Genomic DNA, 17,406 nt, shown 5'->3' on the forward strand with positions numbered 1-17,406 from the left:
AGTGAAATGAAATACTGGATGCTGTAGGAACTTAACTTATTTATATCAATTCGCCTATGGCAAAACTGGTTTCATTATACATCATTTCACTTAAAGTTGCAGGTTCCAAGAACCTATTGATGTCATTAAGTGAGAACTTACCGTACAACATCGTATTAATAAAATAATAATAAAATAGAATTTCTTCTCTTTAAGTCACAATAGATTATACTAAAAATCTCAAAATCTGGAGAGTAAAGAAATGTCTTTTATTCCTGCTCCTGAATGCTCCAGGAAGGCTGGATTTGCACTACAGTATTATTCACACAGCTGTGTTGTAGTGGAAAACAAGCAGGTCTGTCCTGCAGTAGACACACTGAGAACCTGTTATTCTTTTTGCCTGATCAGGTCATGGACATAGTGATACCACATCCCCAGAGAACAAAGAGGATCAACTGGCTGTCCACCTCAGACTCTCCATTCAGTAGATTTCCTAGAACTGAGAAACCATTCAAAGTTCCATTAGATACCAACAAATTTCATGATCAGAACTGAATACCCAAGGGCAGAAATCTATAATTCATTTATTTTGCAGACCTGGATCATAAAAAAACGAAAAAGTGGCAGTCTTTATAAAATGTCAAAAATTCTAAAGTGCAAAAGACTTGAAGTGACTAATAATTACTAGCTATATTCATTGTTCTTTAAATCTGTCTCCACGTTTCTGACACCTCATCATCCATTTCATCTTGGTTTCCATAAGCATCATAAGAAGAAAAAGCATAGTCTATTACAGACCACATGCGAGTCTGCGGCTCTTCATGCTAAGTAACTTTTCTTTTTATAAGCTGAGTTCACACATATTAAAAGCATCACTATCATACATTCCTTCTGCTTTATGGTTTTTTCCCATAAATTTTCTCTTGACAACTCAAAAACAATTGTCATTTTTAGCCAAAGAAGAATTCCTTATCAGCTCTTACAGATGCAGCTTTCTTGATAAGAAATCTCATATGGCTAAAATATATTTTCAGAACACATTTTTGCCCATATAAAACCTACATATACACAGGTTACATGGTGCATTAAACATTATTGTTTTATCTTAGTTTAGCAGAAAAGAATTTTTAAGTACCCAATTGCTATTAAGTACTTAATATTAAGCTATCCAAAATATTTATGGGTATCTGTGAAAGAATTATGGCAGAGTCAACAAATATTTATTCTTTTTCACCTTTTTCCACTTTATGAAGCCTACTTGTGAAAGTAGATAGGGCACTTTCAGGATTGTGGGTAAGATCCTGCTTTCTCCTCCAGGACTTACAAACAGTGTGTTCTCTATGCAGTATAAGTTGGCATTCCAATATACTTAGCAATATCTGGAATCTTTATTTTTTTAAGCTTTGCATTTTCTTGGAATTACAAACCAAAGTGAAAAATAGAAACACTAAACATTTGGATTTTATAGCCAAGATTGAAAAGCATTTTTATTTATTCTGAAAATGGTACAGGCATATTTTGTTGTGGACTATGATTTAGTCAGTAAATTCCAAATAATATTTGACCATTTCAAATTAGTTTAACATTCTATCAGTTAAGGTGTATCAGTGTATATTGCAAAAGTACAATTTCCTGAAGATCTACTCTGTTAGTAATCATAATACAAACCTCAAAGTTTTCTATTGTCTTTCTAAAGAGATAAACTAAAAATTAATCCTGATTCCTCTTAAAACAAGTGTGCCTCTTCAGAAGGAAAAACATGATAAAGAATAAAATTATAAAATCATACTTATTAACTTCAAAATAATTCTTAATTTCCAAGTACAAAATCTTTTCTTGGGAAAAAAGATTATGAGAAGCTAAACTATAAAATAAAATACATATTCAATATTTGATAATACAATTTAATGTAAAAAGTTAATATACAAGTAATAATAATGGCAAATATGTAAACAGTATTTCCAAATCCTCTCCCAATCAACTTTGCAATTTGATTTCAGTTAATATTTTGCAATTTGATTTCAGTTAATATTTATTAAATATTAACTGAAAGTGGATTATTTCAAGTGTATAATTTACCATGAACTAATGGCAAAATAATTTTAGAAATCATAATAAAGAGTGGAAAACACTATATAATTAGAATCTTAAGAAAATGTAGGGATATTTTACAATAAATTATTCCTTAAAATAATATTTTAAAGTGAAAAAAAAAACAAAATAAGCCAACAAGTTCTAGCTGAATAATATTTACCTAAAACATAGTACAAATATTTCCATTTAAGTTTCCCAGAACTTAAAAACCAGACTCACCTTATCACTGGAGTAAAAAGGCTATGAAGACGACAATATAATCTTACACCCTACATAAAATAGAGATATATCAAAAACAAGTGAGATCACCCAAGGGACATTTCAATGAAATTTTGAAGTAACAAATTAATTCACTATCAATATTTTAGAATCATCACAAAATCTAAACCAATTTAAAAATTATTCAAATATCATGATACATCATAAAAATAATATGATTTAAATCATTAAAGAACAGGATTAAAATTTTGCTATAAATTCCTCATATATGACATACACATATACAAAGATTTTTCTAAATTATGTTTCTTAAAATATAGAATTTCTAACATAAATGAAACAAAATATACCAATACAGTAATACATCTATAATACTTGTTCATCATATATCAACAAAGTATTGTCAACTGTACAAAAAACTGGCATTACATTTATTTTACACATTTGTATTTTTTTTAATTCAAGTATTTTGACAACATGTTGCTACATGTAAAAGGGTTTTCCATGGATATAACCTTGTGAGTGATGCAGCAGTACTACTACCATTTAGAATTAGGTAAGAGAATGAAAAAACAATTGAACGTTAGAATTCTTGAAATACCAAAAATAAATAAAGAGGCTTGCTTGTATATATTGTCGAAGAATTTTCTAAACTAGAAAAATCTTTTATGTTTCTCAACTATCTTTTATCTTCTGAAGAATGACAACACGCATTCTACACTGGAGAGGTTGTGGGAGAGGTCGTTACCTTTGAAATCACGTCCTGCATCTCATTTCTTGGATAAAATGTTCCATCATCATAGCGAAATCTATATAACATCTGTTCTGGTTTGAACTGATGTTTATCAGTAACTAAGAACATAGAAATACTATATTAAAATAACGGTACTCTAAAAAGGGGCAGATAAACAGCAAATAAATTTATTAAATATATATTCCCAAATACTAAAACTTTTAGTTTTACAAAAAGCGCTTGCTTTTCTAACACAGCAATACCAATCCAGTATTTTAACAGCAAGATTCGTGATAATATTTAATTAAAAATATTACAATTTCCATATAACGATTTGAGAAATAAATTGACATTTGCAACATTCAGCTAGCATAATATATGTATTTATACATGTACATGAGTATATAGTGTGTATAAAGGTATACACAGTGTGTACATTTATATAAATATATGATTTTGTGTTTTCTGTTTCCTTACAATGCTACAAAGCTGAGCAAAAAGTGCCCTTCAAAGAGCAGATACTCAAACTAGTGCATTGTGATTTGATTCTCGGTCTTGCAAATGAATTTTACCACGTATCTGTTTTATCACACTGTGATCAGGCCAAGACCACACATACACCAATCTTGACCATTTATCCTGTGTTTGGACCTCCAGAGTAGCTTAAATCAATTTAGTATCTAACTGATGCCAAAATTGTAACTGTTCTTACATTAAGAATTGCTTTTTTACATGTCAGTTAATTTTTTTTCTTATTGGAAAACAAGAGTGTTCACTCTTTATTACCATCCTCAAGATAAGACTTTCATATTAATAAAGGATCCTATTCCCAGGACCTGATGCCTTCACTGATGAATTCTACCAAATATTTAAAGAAGAATGAATGCCAATCCTTCTCAGACTCTTCCAAAAATAAAAGATAAACACTTCCAAAACTTATTTTACAAGGCCAGATATGAATACTACAAGAAAAGAAAATTGCAGACCAATATCACTGATGAACATGGATGCCAAAATCCTAAACAAAATACTATCAAATCAAGTTCAATAGCACAATAAAATGATAATATACCATGATCAAGTGGGATTTATCCTTGAGAACTAAGGGTAGTTCAGCATATGCAAATGAATAATTATGATGCATCACATTAACAGAATAAAAGATAAAAATCATACGATGATCTCAATAGAAGCAGAAAAAGCATTAGTCAAAATTCAACATCCTTTCATAATGAAAGCTCTCAAAAAATTTGGCATAGACAAAATGCACCTCAACATAATAAATATCGTATATGACCAGCTATCAGCTAACATAATACTGAAAGCTTTTTCTCTAGAATAAGACAAAGATGTCTACTTTCTCTACTTTTGTTCAACATAGTACTAGAAGTCCTAGCCAGAGCAATTAGGGGAGAAAAATAAATAAAAGACATCCATTTGGAAAGAAGCAAAATTGTCTCTATTTGTAGATGGCATGATCTTATATATAGAAAACCATATAACTTCCACCAAAAACTAATTCAGTAAACTTGCAGGATACAAAGTCAACATTAAAATAATCAGTAGTGTCTCCATATACTAACAATGCACTATAGAAAAAAGAAATTTTAAAAATGATCGCATTTAAAATAGAATGAAAAAAATAAGATATAACACTTAGGAATAACACAAGAAGGTGAAAGATCTGTACACTGAAAACTATAAACCATGAAAGAAATAATAAACTATAAACTATGAAAGAAATTAAAGAAAACACAAATAAATGGTAAGAAATCCCATGTTCATGGAAGCAAAGAATTAATATTGTTAAAATGTCCCTGCTACTCAAAGCCATCTACAGATTCAACGTGATTTCTATCAAGATTCCAAAGGCATTTTTCACAGAAATAGAAAAAACAATCCTAAAATCTGTGTAGAAGCACAAAAGACCCACAAAAGCCAAAGCAACATTGAACAAAAGGAACAAAGCTGAAGGCATGACATTACTGACTTCAGACTCTACTACAAAGCCACAGTGATAAAAACAGCATGGTACTGGATAAAAGCAGACACATAGACCAATGGAACAGAACAGAGATAAGATCCCAGAAATAAATTCACGGATTTAGGGTCAATTGATCTTCCACAAAGGTGCCAAGAACACACAATGAAGGAAGACAGTCTCTTCAATAAATGATGTTGGGAAAACTGGATATCTACATGCAAAATAATTAAATGGGACCCTTTATCTCACACCACATATAAAAATAAACTCAGAATAGACCAAAGATTTTAACATAGGATGTAACACTATAAAACTACTGGAAGAAAAGATTAGGGAACAGCTTCTTGACGGTTGTCTTGGCAATAATTTTTTGGAGAGGACCCCAAAAGTACAGGCAACAAAAGCAAAAATAGACAAATAAAAATAGACAAATGCAATTGCATCAAACTAAAAAGTGTATGCACAGCAACTGAAAGAATCAATAAAATTAAAAGGCAATCTATGGAATAGGAAAAATATTTACAAACCATATATTCAATAGGAGGCAAATATTCAAAACACATAAGAAATTAATTCAATGCAATACCAAAAATACAAATAACCCAATTAAAAATGGGTGAAGAACCTAAATAAATACTTCTCAAAAAAAGAAATAAAGATGGCCAACAGGCATATGAAAAGTTGTTCAACATCTCTAATCATGAGGGAAATGCAAATCAAAACTATAATGAGATATAACCTCACACCTCTTAGGATGTCTATTATCAAAAAGACAGAAGTGTTGGTGAGGATGTGGAGAAAAGGAACCCCGTGTACACTGTTGGTGGAGACGCAAATTCATATAGCCATTTTGGAAAACAGTATGAAAGTTCCTCAAAAAGCTAAAAATAGAACTACCATATGATCCGGCAATTTTACTTCTGGGTGTGTAATTCAAAGGAAATAAAATCAATATGTCAAAGAGATATCTGCACCCCCATGTTCACTGCAGCATTACTCACAACAGCAAGATAAGAAATCAGCCTAAGTTTCCATGGATGGATGAATGGATAGATACAGAAAATATGATATAATGTATTCCATACTTGAAAATTGCTAAGAGAGTAGATCTTAAATGTTCTCACCACAAAAAAGTGATAACTATGTGAAGCCATTAATACACTAATTAGCTTGATTGTGGTGATCATTTCACAATATACACATATTTCAAAACATGTTGTATATCATAAATATTTGTCAATTATACCTCCATAAAGCTGGAGGGAAGGGGAGGGAATCTCCTACTAAATCTCTACGCTTTCTCTTTTTCAGGCTAAGTTGTTTTATACATAGTCTAATAAAAAATGTCCGTTTTAGAAAGTAAAAACCTCAAAGTAAAAGTCAAAGAGTTTATATTTAAATATTTTCTTTACAGGGAATGCAACATTTGCAGAAGAGATAATTTGCTGCAAAGAGCTATATTTTTATGATTAGATAAAAGACTTTGACCTTTATTTTTTGCTAGAAATGTTGAAAGAGGAAAGAAAGTTGTCAGAATTCTCATTAACTACATTTGATGCATCCAGAAGAAAGTCAAAAGACTTGTTAATACACATAAACACACACATACATATGTGAAGTTTCAGCTCTTTTACCCCAGCCTGTCCAAACGTTCTACATGGCTTATGACCAAAAATTGTTTTTTAAAAAAACGTAGACAATAAAGCTTTTTGGTATCTTTTCCCCAAGCCAAGTCATACGTAAAAAAGCCTGTATGAAAGAAATATAAAATCAAGAGAAATAATGTGAAACTCTACAACTTGTTTTAAAATCAGAATTTTTTTCTCCTATGCACTCTACCTATTCCCATTTTTATCCCTTAATAATCATTGAAATAGATTGTCTTGATATTCCAAAACTCAAGAAGTTGAGCCCAAATGTTTTTGCCACAATGAAACAAGTGGTAGTCTAACCTATTCGACAGGGAGAGCTTAGCTGTAAGGCAAATGCTTCTGCCTTTGATAATGAACCTTGGGTTAATCTGCAACTCTTAGCTGTTGCCTTAGAAAAACGCTGAACTGTTCTGCGTTCAAATTTGCTCTCCCAATTTATCTAGCATGGAAAATGGGTGTATAAACTACAGTTCGGGTCCTCTAGTGAAGAAAGTCGCTTAATGCAATCTTTTAAATAATTGTGTTAGAGACCCAGGAACATAGTGCAAATGTTTAACAACTGGCTCTCTGGGTGGTGAAGGTGGGGGGAGTAGAGGAGACATTCTGATTTGTAGTTCTGTTGTATAAATATTCCCACTCTGGCCAATTTCAAGCTTCCAACCTAAAGTCACTGAACATGGAGTTAAAGGTGCAGTGGCACTCATTACACAGTATTTCCACTATACAGAGCAATAGATACAAATAACCTCGACAGCATAGATAATAGTAAAACATTGTAAAATAATGAGAAGGTGATACATTTTAAGAATTTTTTTTTTTTTTTTTTTTGAGATGGAGTCTCGCTCTGTCTCCCAGGCTGGAGTGCAGTGGCGCGATCTCGGCTCACTGCAAGCTCCGCCTCCCGGGTTCACGCCATTCTCCTGCCTCAGCCTCTCCGAGTAGCTGGGACTACAGGCACCTGCCACCACGCCCGGCTAATTTTTTGTATTTTTTAGTAGAGACGGGGTTTCACCGTGGTCTCGATCTCCTGACCTCGTGATCCGCCCGCCTCGGCCTCCCAAAGTGCTGGGATTACAAGCGTGAGCCACCGCGCCCGGCCAAGAATTTTTTACAGGTCCAGCATGGTGGCTCACGCCTGTAATCCCAGCACTTTGGGAAGTTGAGGTGGAAGGAGTGCTTGAGCCCAGGAGTTCAAGACCAACCTGGTCAGCATAACAAGACCTCATTTCTACAAATTAAAAAAAAAAAACAAATTAGCTGGGCATGGTGGCATGCATCTGTGGTCCCAACTACTCACAAGGCTAAGGTAGGAGGATCGCTTGAGCCCAGGAGGTTGAGGCTACAGTGAGCCATGATTGCACCACTGTACTCTAGCCTGGGCAACAGAGCAAGACCCTGCCCCCCAAACCCCCAAAAGAGTGTTTTACCCTTTTTGCAACATAATTTATGCACTTACATGTTTATATAATTGAGTTAATAATAATTGTGTTTAAAAACTAACCAGCCTACAAAATGTATTTAATTATCAGCTCTCAGGAGCTTGTACGAGCCAACTTCAGCACACCATGGGATATAACAAATATTAACAAGATATGAGGTCTCTGAATTCTCACATAAGCGTTCCTACTACAAAGAGTAGCACTAGACAAGATGCATATTGTCAGCATACCACAGGGAAAGCATACGCTGCCTCAACCCTGGAGTTCCTGCTATAGCAAGGCTTTGCTGATGGCGAAGTTCTCAATCATTGCAATGTGAATAACAGCAATAAGAGCCAACTTCTTCTTTGCTTGCTCTCTTTAAAACAGATGGTTCATTCAACTTTATTTTAGGAATTCTATTTTCACCAAAATGCAGCTGGAACCACATACTAATGATACTAGCACATTTGGCTCTTATCTCTTCATTCTAATAGAATTATTCTATTAACGTGAAATTGCATAATATGTTCTCTCACCCCTAGTTGGTATGTCAACATGAACCAGCAACCTTTATTTCCTAGTAGTTTAAGTCTGTCTTTTTACTCTGTCCATCAAGAAACCCAGCTGCTCTCATGCTTCCTTCTAGAAAGGCAGAAATACGCTAGGATAGGATGGGATAAGTCATTTTTGCAGGAAATATTGGGAAGAAAAACTAGCTGGTTTCCCACTGGTTAACACTAGCTCCTGTAACAAACAAACCTCCCTAATATAGTGACTTCTGTCGTAGAAGCTAATTTTTCATTGAGGTAAAATCCAATCGGTGGCGGAGGATGAGTGATGGTGCTCTCCTCATGCAGGGTCTAGGGTCTGACACAGGCTCAGCCATCCTTAATGCATGGCTCCCAGGGTCACCTTGTGTTTTGTGGTTTTTTAATAGCCTGTACACTTCCCTTGTGCATCACTTTTGTGTACATGTCCTTGGCTGCAACTCAATTTCACAGCCTCCCCTTGACTGCAAGGAAAACTAAGAAATGCAATATATGCACACCCACGAAAAACAAAAGCTAAACCAATTTGGTAAACAACTACTCAATTTCTGCCACTGAGGCACAGTTCCCAGGTCAATATAAGATCTATGCGATCCTATTAAAGGCAGGGTAATTATTATATATGCTTGTTAGCATTTTATGGTGTTAGTATATATTAGTCATAATGTTATTTTCACTTTTAAGTTTTTAAATGATGCTTTTAGCCTACCAGATGCTAAAAGCAGCCATATAATGCTTTTAGATGTTTCAATGATGCTAATGAAACAAGCACAAAATCATATACAATTTATAAGTATCATCTATTCACTCAAAATATAATTATTCATTCATTCAGCAAATATTTATTGAGCACCTGTATGGGATAGGAATGCCAGGCATTTGCTATATAATAAAAATGAGGCTCTTGTTCAGATGGTGCTTATATTTTTATTGGAGGCCAGGGAAGGGATAGGGAGATAAACAGGTAATAAACACAGACACAAGTAAAACAACATAATAATTTCAGAGTGATAAGTACATGAAGAAAGATTTCAAGGTAAAAAAAACACAGGACATTGGAATCACAGGACAGGACGGGCTTCTAAAAGTCAAAGGGTCATGGAAGACATGAAGCATGAATACAAGGATTTTTGTCTTTTCATTCACAGCTGTCTCTACCACTTACAAAGGCTCCTGGCATATATTAGGGATTAATAAATAACTGTTGAACGAGAAGAGCAAAAGCTAAGGTCCTAAATAGGAAGTCATCTTGGAGTGCTGAAGAAAGCGACAGATGGTCAGGGTGGCCACAGTGCAACAAGTTAGGTACAATGCGAGGTGTCAGGCTCTGACAGGAAGTCAGGGGCCCTATCTCATCGGATCTTGTAGGTCATGGTAAGAAGTTTAGGGCATGTAATAGGTCTGAACTTTTCTTTAAGTTTGATGGTAAGCAATTAGATGGTTATAAACAGGATGCTTTGATCATACCCCGTTTTAAAAGGTCTCTTTAGCTGTGACCTGGAGAGTGTACTATGGGACTGGAGAACAAAAGTGGAAGCAAAGGAGGAGATGACGGTGACTAGAAAGAAGGTAAGGATGCTGAAAGGGAGAGAATTCATTGTTTAGGGACTTATTTTGGTGGTAGAGCTCACAGGGCTTGACGGCATGAGGGAGAGAAAGGAATTAAAGATGATTTCCAGCTGGGTGGATGGTGGTACCATCATGTAGGCAACACCCAGTGTGATAAGGAAAGATGGGAAAGATCTGATTTGTTTGCACAGCATCTAAGAAAGGAAATGAACATCAAAATACCATAGCCAAACATCCTATTTATTAATAATTCCCTGGCTTTTTCTCCTCTCCCTCAATTTACCATAGAAATTCTTTAAGCCTTTGTCCTGAGTCCCATGAACACTGCTTTCTTGGTTTTTGGTCTGTGTGTGCATTGTCAGTGTTCCCAGGAGTCTAGTACTCCCTTGAAATGATTCCAAATATGTTTCTCACCTTATTTCTATCCTGAGCTTCACCCCAAATTCTCAACCACTTGCTGGCCACTCCCCACTGGCTGTCTGACACAGTCCATAGCAAAGCCTGCATCTTCTCTTTCAACCCTGCTCCTCCTCCTGAATTAGCTGTCTCAGTCATTCAGAGAAAAAGCCTCAGAATACTTATTCTTCATCACCCACATCCAAAGAGTTATAAAATATGGTATTTTAGCCTCGCCAGTATCTCCCTGTGGGTTTTTTCACGCCCATGGACACAGACCTGCTAAAGCCCTTGTCCCGCCACTCCTGGGTGCAGCAGGGCCTCCTGAGGGGCCTGGTGCTCTGCAGTCTTGAACCTCTCCACTTCAGGCTCCATGCGGCTGCATCTCATAGCTGTGGACCTGAGTTCTGATCATGGCTCTGCTTAAAAGCATTCATCAGCTCCTGGCCCCCTTCGGAATAAGCTCACATGCCACAGCAGGAGACTTCAGATCTTCTGGAATCCAGACTCTGCCTGCCTTTTTGCCACACCTCCCCTCGCCAGTATGTTCATCCATGGACCCACTTGAGGCTCTGTGCTGGTCCCCAAAGAAGCCACCACAAACTCACCCGCCACTGTGCCGGAGTGCTGTTATTTCCTCCGGGTGGAATGCCCTTCTGCCCTGTGGTCCCTGGCAGAGTTCTATTCATTCTGCGATGCCCAGCATCACTGTCATGTCTCATCCTCCATGAAGCACTCCCGGATACTCTAATTATTATAGAACTAACCATCCCTTCCTCCACAATCCCACTTCTCTATTTTCTAACACTTGCCTGTATTGAAGCTCTTCATTTTAAGGTTAACAAATATAGCCCTATAAACCCACACTCCCTGAGACACTGTTCTACGTGTATTAAGTACTGAAAATGTTGTTAAAAACAATAAGCATCCTATGTGGGGAATTGTAAACTAAACTGATGAATGGGATTAAGATACATATGGTGAATAAATGTATTAAATAAGTAATTAATAAAGTAATTACCATGGTGAATGATTCCATTTTCTAATAATGCTTGTCCCAAGTGCACGCCTTCCTCAGGCCTGTGAATCTCTCCAATTTCCAACAGCCATGACACAAATTCGCTGCAACAGAAAGCCAGTGAAAAAGCTAAATGCTTATTTTTTTCCCCAGCGAGTCTTTCTACACCATCCAGTCATGAAGCAACCATGAAAGGAATCTCAAAATATAAAGGAATATTCGCAACGCATTTCAACAGATTATTTTTTCACATATGTAAGGCCTACAGCCATTTAAGTTGAACTCTATTCTACAAAACCCATGTCTGTACATTCAGACATTACTAAACTATACTTAGTTTTAAACTATTCAACTTGTTGAGACCTCTAATAAACACAAAGTGAACATTTTAGAGTAGCTTTAATTAAAAGGTTACCATTAACATAAAGGCAAATGGGGGACTAAAGGATTGCAACAGATCCTAAAGATAGCTGAAGTCAGAACTGAATAGAGTAGTAATAACTTAATATAAAGAGCTAAACTGTCTTTAATGTGGTTCCCAGGCACAGAGAACCAGTGAGTTTAAAGATCCAGGAAGGAAGAACAAAACAAAACCGCATGTACCATGTGGTAGGTAGGATTCTACAGAAATCTTCTCACTGCCCTTCCACCACACCAAGATTCCCTCCCCTTGGTTTTTCAATTTAATTCTAATCTAGGTATTGCTCTGAAGGGATTTTTGCATGTGTAATTAAAATCCCAAGTCAGCAGACTTTAAAATATGTAAATTATCCCAGTGGGCCTGATTCAGGGAGTGGAACCCCTTGAAGCAGAGTTTTCTCAGGCTAGTGGCATGAGAGGAAGTCAGAGACATTAAAAGCTTTAGAAGGATTCAATGTGCCACTGCCAGCTCTGAAGATGGAGAGGTCCTGGTACCAAGACATGCAGCCTGCAGAAGCTGAGAGCAACCCTGGGCTGACAGCAAGGAAACAAGGAATTCATTCTTGCGGCCTCAAGGAGCTGATTCCTGACAACCACCTGAATAAGCTTGGAAGTGAACTTCTCCCCAGAGCCTCAAGATAAGAGCCCCGCCTGGCCAGCACCTCGATTTTGGGGTCGTGAAACCGTAAGCAGAGAACCCACTTGAGCTCTCCTGGACTGCTGACTGGTGTTGTTTTAAGCTGCTAAGTATATGTTCATTTGTTATACAGCGATAGAAAACTAATGTACACCAAAAGACATAGAAAAGTTTTACATTGTTTTGAAAATGTAAAATTACTTGGTAAATTCATTATTGTATCTCATCTGTCATCCATAAGGAATACTCCAGCACAGAACCATCCATCAGAATTGTCTACCACACACTGCTGCAGCTGTGAAGGCCACAGTGGATTATAGGTTACATCTGTCACCACTGCAGGGCAGCCCCAGGCATCATAGATAATAAGGATGATGTTTTGTATCACTTAGGAGAGCCTCAACTACGTAGCGATTAAAAAAAAAAAAGTCACGTGGTATCATTAAGAGAACACTAAATACAGAGACATTTTACAAATAAAAAATATGTTGCTCATGTTTTAAAAGTCTAACATTTGAACTTTTACATAAACTATTGAATTTGTTGTAGACTGGTTTTCTTTTTTTGGCTAGAGAAACAAAGCTATGGACTGCATCAGGAAATTATTTCTTCATTAATTTCAAAAACAAAAGCAAGAAAAATGGCTAATGTCAAATAATTGAGGAACATAAAATTCTAAAAATGGGTTGTCTAGACTACAAAAATACTTTAAGGCAGACAAAGTTGTTAAATTTTTTTATTCTTTTATTAAATAAGAACCATTCAAAACCATTCGTTTTCTATCACTGCATAACAAATTCAAAAGAAAAATATAAGAAAAGGTGAAACAAAGTGTAGCAGTTAATATCACGTACTTTGCCATAATACAATGGGGACTCAAATCCTGTTTCTGTTTCCACTACTTGCGTGACCATGAGTTCATGAATTTAGCTCTTTAAACCTCAGCTTCTTCATCATTAACACAGAGATAATATTAAGAATGTTGGGCTGGGCAAAGTGGCTCATGCCTATAATCCCAGCATTTTGGGAGGCTGAGGCAGATGGATCATTTGAGGTCAGGAGTTGGAGACTAGCCTGGCCAATATGGTAAAACCCTGTCTCTACTAAAAATAAAAAAAATTAGCCAGGTGTGGTGGCATGCACCTGTAATCCCAGCTACTTGGGAGGCTGAGGCAGGAGAATCACTTGAACCTGGGAGGCAGAGTTTGCAGTGAGCTGAGATCGTGCCACTGCACTCCAGCCTGGGTGACAGAGTGAGACTCCATCTCAAACGAACAAACAAACAAACAAACAAAAAAAAGAATGTCAACGTCATAGTGCAGCCAAAGGATTAAATGAGATGACAGATGTCAGGAACTCGGCACGGGGCCTGGCACATAGCGAGCTTTACTAACTTAGTGGTTGACAAGTGGGTTGAGATGGCTGTTATGTAACTAAGGCATAATTCTCTAGTCTGATGGCACTAGATTCCTGAAAATGTCAAGTTACAATGAGGGAAAGAGTCCATTTAAATATTGCTATAAATTGGAAATCTTTTTAAGAGTGAGAGGTCAAGAGTAAAGGAACCAACCCAATGAGTGGCTTTATCATTGGGCCTACTCAGGGAATGGGGAAATTCCATCAACACTCTGCTGAAGGACAAGGATCCACTCAGAAATGATCTCAAACTTGCGCGGTAAGCAGCAGTAGTGTACTGTTATGGAAAAGGCCACAGTAACCTAACATTTACTGAGTTTCTCCTACCTATCAGGTGCTCTGGGAGAAGCTTCATATAGCATCACAATGAACTTGCACTATTTCCATATGACATAATGTAAGTGAAGGGTTAGCAAAACCTATTCTTCAATAAGAATAAACTTGACCCTGGGCTAACTTTCTATAATAGCTATGCTCCCCTATACACCTGAAGAAGGTAGGGTGTCAACTGCTAAACTAGGCAGCATTGCAATGGTAAAAATGACCCCTGGTAGCTAATTTGCATACCTATAAAAACCTACTGGGAAGCCATAACTTGAAGTCACTCTCTTGCAAATGGGCATATCCCAGTGAGGACCCTGAAAGTTATGCCCATGAGGTGGGTAAAAGAGATACTGTTGTTTTGCTGCACAGGGCTTCTTTGCCAAGATAAATTCACATCTTCTCTTTCCCTTGCACAAGAGCTACTACCACCTAAGAGGTACCTACAAGCAACAGTATAGCTCACTAGCAGATGTGTAGCCTGGTGGGAGGATCACTCTTAGTGAAGAAGAAAGCCAGATGCTGCTCTGCAGGCAGAGGGTTTCCTGGCCTATAGATTTCTGAGTTGGGGGTTAGGGAGCATATTAGCCCTTTTTCCATACTGCTGTAAAGAACTTCCCTGAGACTGGGTGTATTAGTCCATTCTCACACTATTATAAATAAGTACCCAAGACTGGGTAATTTATAAAGAAAAGAAGTTTAATTGATTCACAGTTCTGCATGGCTGGGAAAACTCCAGGAAACTTACAATCACGGCAGAAGGGGATGCAGGCACACCTTACATGGCAGTAGGTGAGAGAAGGCGAGGGAAGGAGGACGAGCCCCTTATAGAACCATCAGATGTCACGAGAACTCACTCACCATCATGAGAACAGCATGGTGGAAGCCACCCACATGATCCCATCACTTCCCACTAGTTGCCTCCCCTGACACTTGGGGATTACAATTTGGATTATAACTCAAGATGAGATTTGGGTGGGGACACAGCCAAACCATATAAGGGAGGCAGAGGTAGCCTATGATTATATTGTGTGTTCCCATCGCTGGTTAAAAAGACATCCTAGTGAGCACTGTAGGTAAACTCTACCATCATCTCCATGTTTTCAGAGCAAATGGAAACTTAACTATCCCAAATCACACAACAGATTGGTGGTACTACTAGGAACTGAACAGACAAGTTTGATTGCAGTCTAGACTGTAAACTACAATTCCAGTCTACTTTATAAACTTGGGCATTGGTATTCACTAACCATATGAAATTGTTAAGCTCCCTGATCCACAGTTTCTGTATCTTTAAAAAAGTATAATGGTATTTAACTCCTACCTAAGTATGTATTCCAGCACTAGAAATAATATATAGGAAGAAGCCAACAGAGGCTGGCCTAAAAAGAGCTACCTGAAGGCAGCTAACCTTCCTTCTGGCCCTGCACTAATTAAACCAGCCAGGGATCCCACTTAATGCTGTCCAAAGGAACCAAACAACACTCAGTCACTCTTTTCTACTCTAAAAACCAAAGTGACCTCTCTGCCTATTGCTCGCTGCCTCTCTCTTCACATGACCCACATTTTCAGACTCTTCACCTACACCCTTTATCCTGAGCCCAGCTGCCTAAATTCTAAATTAACTGGTAGTTCAGACTGTCTCTTATCTTCCCTGTCTTTCTGATTCTGACTTTCAGGCCCATGTGTATACATGTCTGTGCCCAACCAGTCATCCTGTCCCCTGCAGGCAAACCTACCTGCCTGCCACTCCCTGCCTGGCCCCAACCTCCCTTTCCCCCGGGATCATGACATATCAGAAATCTCAGAAGTCACAAATGAATGGACGGATGCCTTAAGTTTCCTGGTCATGATCCTGGCTGTCTGTCCATTCCTTCAACCTGCTACAGCTCAGGAAATGGCAAATGTAAAGAAGTTTTCAAAAGTGCCTAAAGGAATATTTTTAAAGGAAAACTAATTGAAGGAAAGTTAACAGGCGAGATAATGAGAATGTAAAAGAAAGTCATGCACCCAAACTCCCAGCCCTACCTTCCAAGAAAGCATTTAGGGAACGTAGTCAGTTTCCTTTTTCTGTCTTTGATCAGATTTCCTTGTCTGCACATCATTTTATAAAGTTTCTCACCCTGTTCAGAGATCATGACCCAGGTATCTTGCTCCATTCCTAATTTTAAACCTATCAAAAATGAGAGAAAGGAGAGATAACTGAAAATTCTCTTCATTCATTCATTCAGTTACGGCTTCATTAAGCAAGCATTTGTTGCAGGTCTACCATGTGTGGGGGGTTGTGGATACAGAGCTCTGTATAATAGTGCCCTGGTGTTCAAGAAGCTCAGGGGCTAGGGAGACCTGCAAGGCAAGATCCCCAGGGTATGTGTCACCTTTGTGCAAATCGTGCCCCAAAGGCATAAAGCTTTACCCAGGGGAGTAGGAAGAGCTACTGAGTCTCAGCTTCCATTGAGCCCTGGACCAGGCACCCTTGCTCAGGGTTAGATCAGCAGAACTGGACAGAGTAGCCCTAGAGACAGTTCTGGTGGAAAAAAATAATGTGATATAATAGATGCATACTCAGCCTACCTCACCTCTCCCTGAGAAATGTTAAGAAAGGTTTCACAGAAGGGACCTGTCTTGAATGCACAGGTATGAATGGGAATTTCTAGAGAAAGCAGAGCTAACTCATTTGAAGCAACTTGGAGGCCCGGAGCCATGGGTTTTAAGAGAAAAGATAGGAGATGTGCTGGTAGGATAGCCAAGATCCTCGCTCAACCTGCAGTTTCAATTTATTTCATTCCTTAGGTATTGGGCATGCAGCTAAGTGTTTTAACCAGTGGGAGGAGAAAGGTAGGGTAGTGAAGCAAAGAAAGTTGTGTTGCTTTGGAAACAAAGCTCAGAGGACAGTGTGGGGAACAAACTGAAGAGGGAAAGATTTTAAAAGAGGGACAGTGTCAGGAGAAACCTCAAAAGTTCAAGCAAGTTCAACTCACTGCAAATAAGGGTAGGGC

The 17,406-nt window shown here is 37.5% G+C and overlaps 1 protein-coding gene across 1 annotated transcript in view; it reads right to left on the reverse strand.

The window, feature by feature from the left end:
• The window catches only part of PREX2 (phosphatidylinositol-3,4,5-trisphosphate dependent Rac exchange factor 2), a 278,754-nt gene that overhangs the window by 167,104 nt on the left and 94,244 nt on the right, over positions 1 to 17,406 (reverse strand). Inside the window, exons 10-13 of the mRNA XM_032759608.2 lie at positions 16,436 to 16,580; positions 11,617 to 11,717; positions 3,041 to 3,144; positions 2,293 to 2,342 (exon numbers count right to left, since the gene is read on the reverse strand). Coding sequence (XP_032615499.1) covers positions 2,293 to 2,342; positions 3,041 to 3,144; positions 11,617 to 11,717; positions 16,436 to 16,580 — 400 coding nt within the window. The remainder of the gene's footprint in view (positions 1 to 2,292; positions 2,343 to 3,040; positions 3,145 to 11,616; positions 11,718 to 16,435; positions 16,581 to 17,406) is intronic.

The sequence above is a fragment of the Hylobates moloch genome, unplaced genomic scaffold (assembly GCF_009828535.3).
Source record: "Hylobates moloch isolate HMO894 unplaced genomic scaffold, HMol_V3 SCAFFOLD_9, whole genome shotgun sequence".
In the NCBI taxonomy this organism is placed as follows: Eukaryota; Metazoa; Chordata; class Mammalia; order Primates; family Hylobatidae; genus Hylobates; species Hylobates moloch.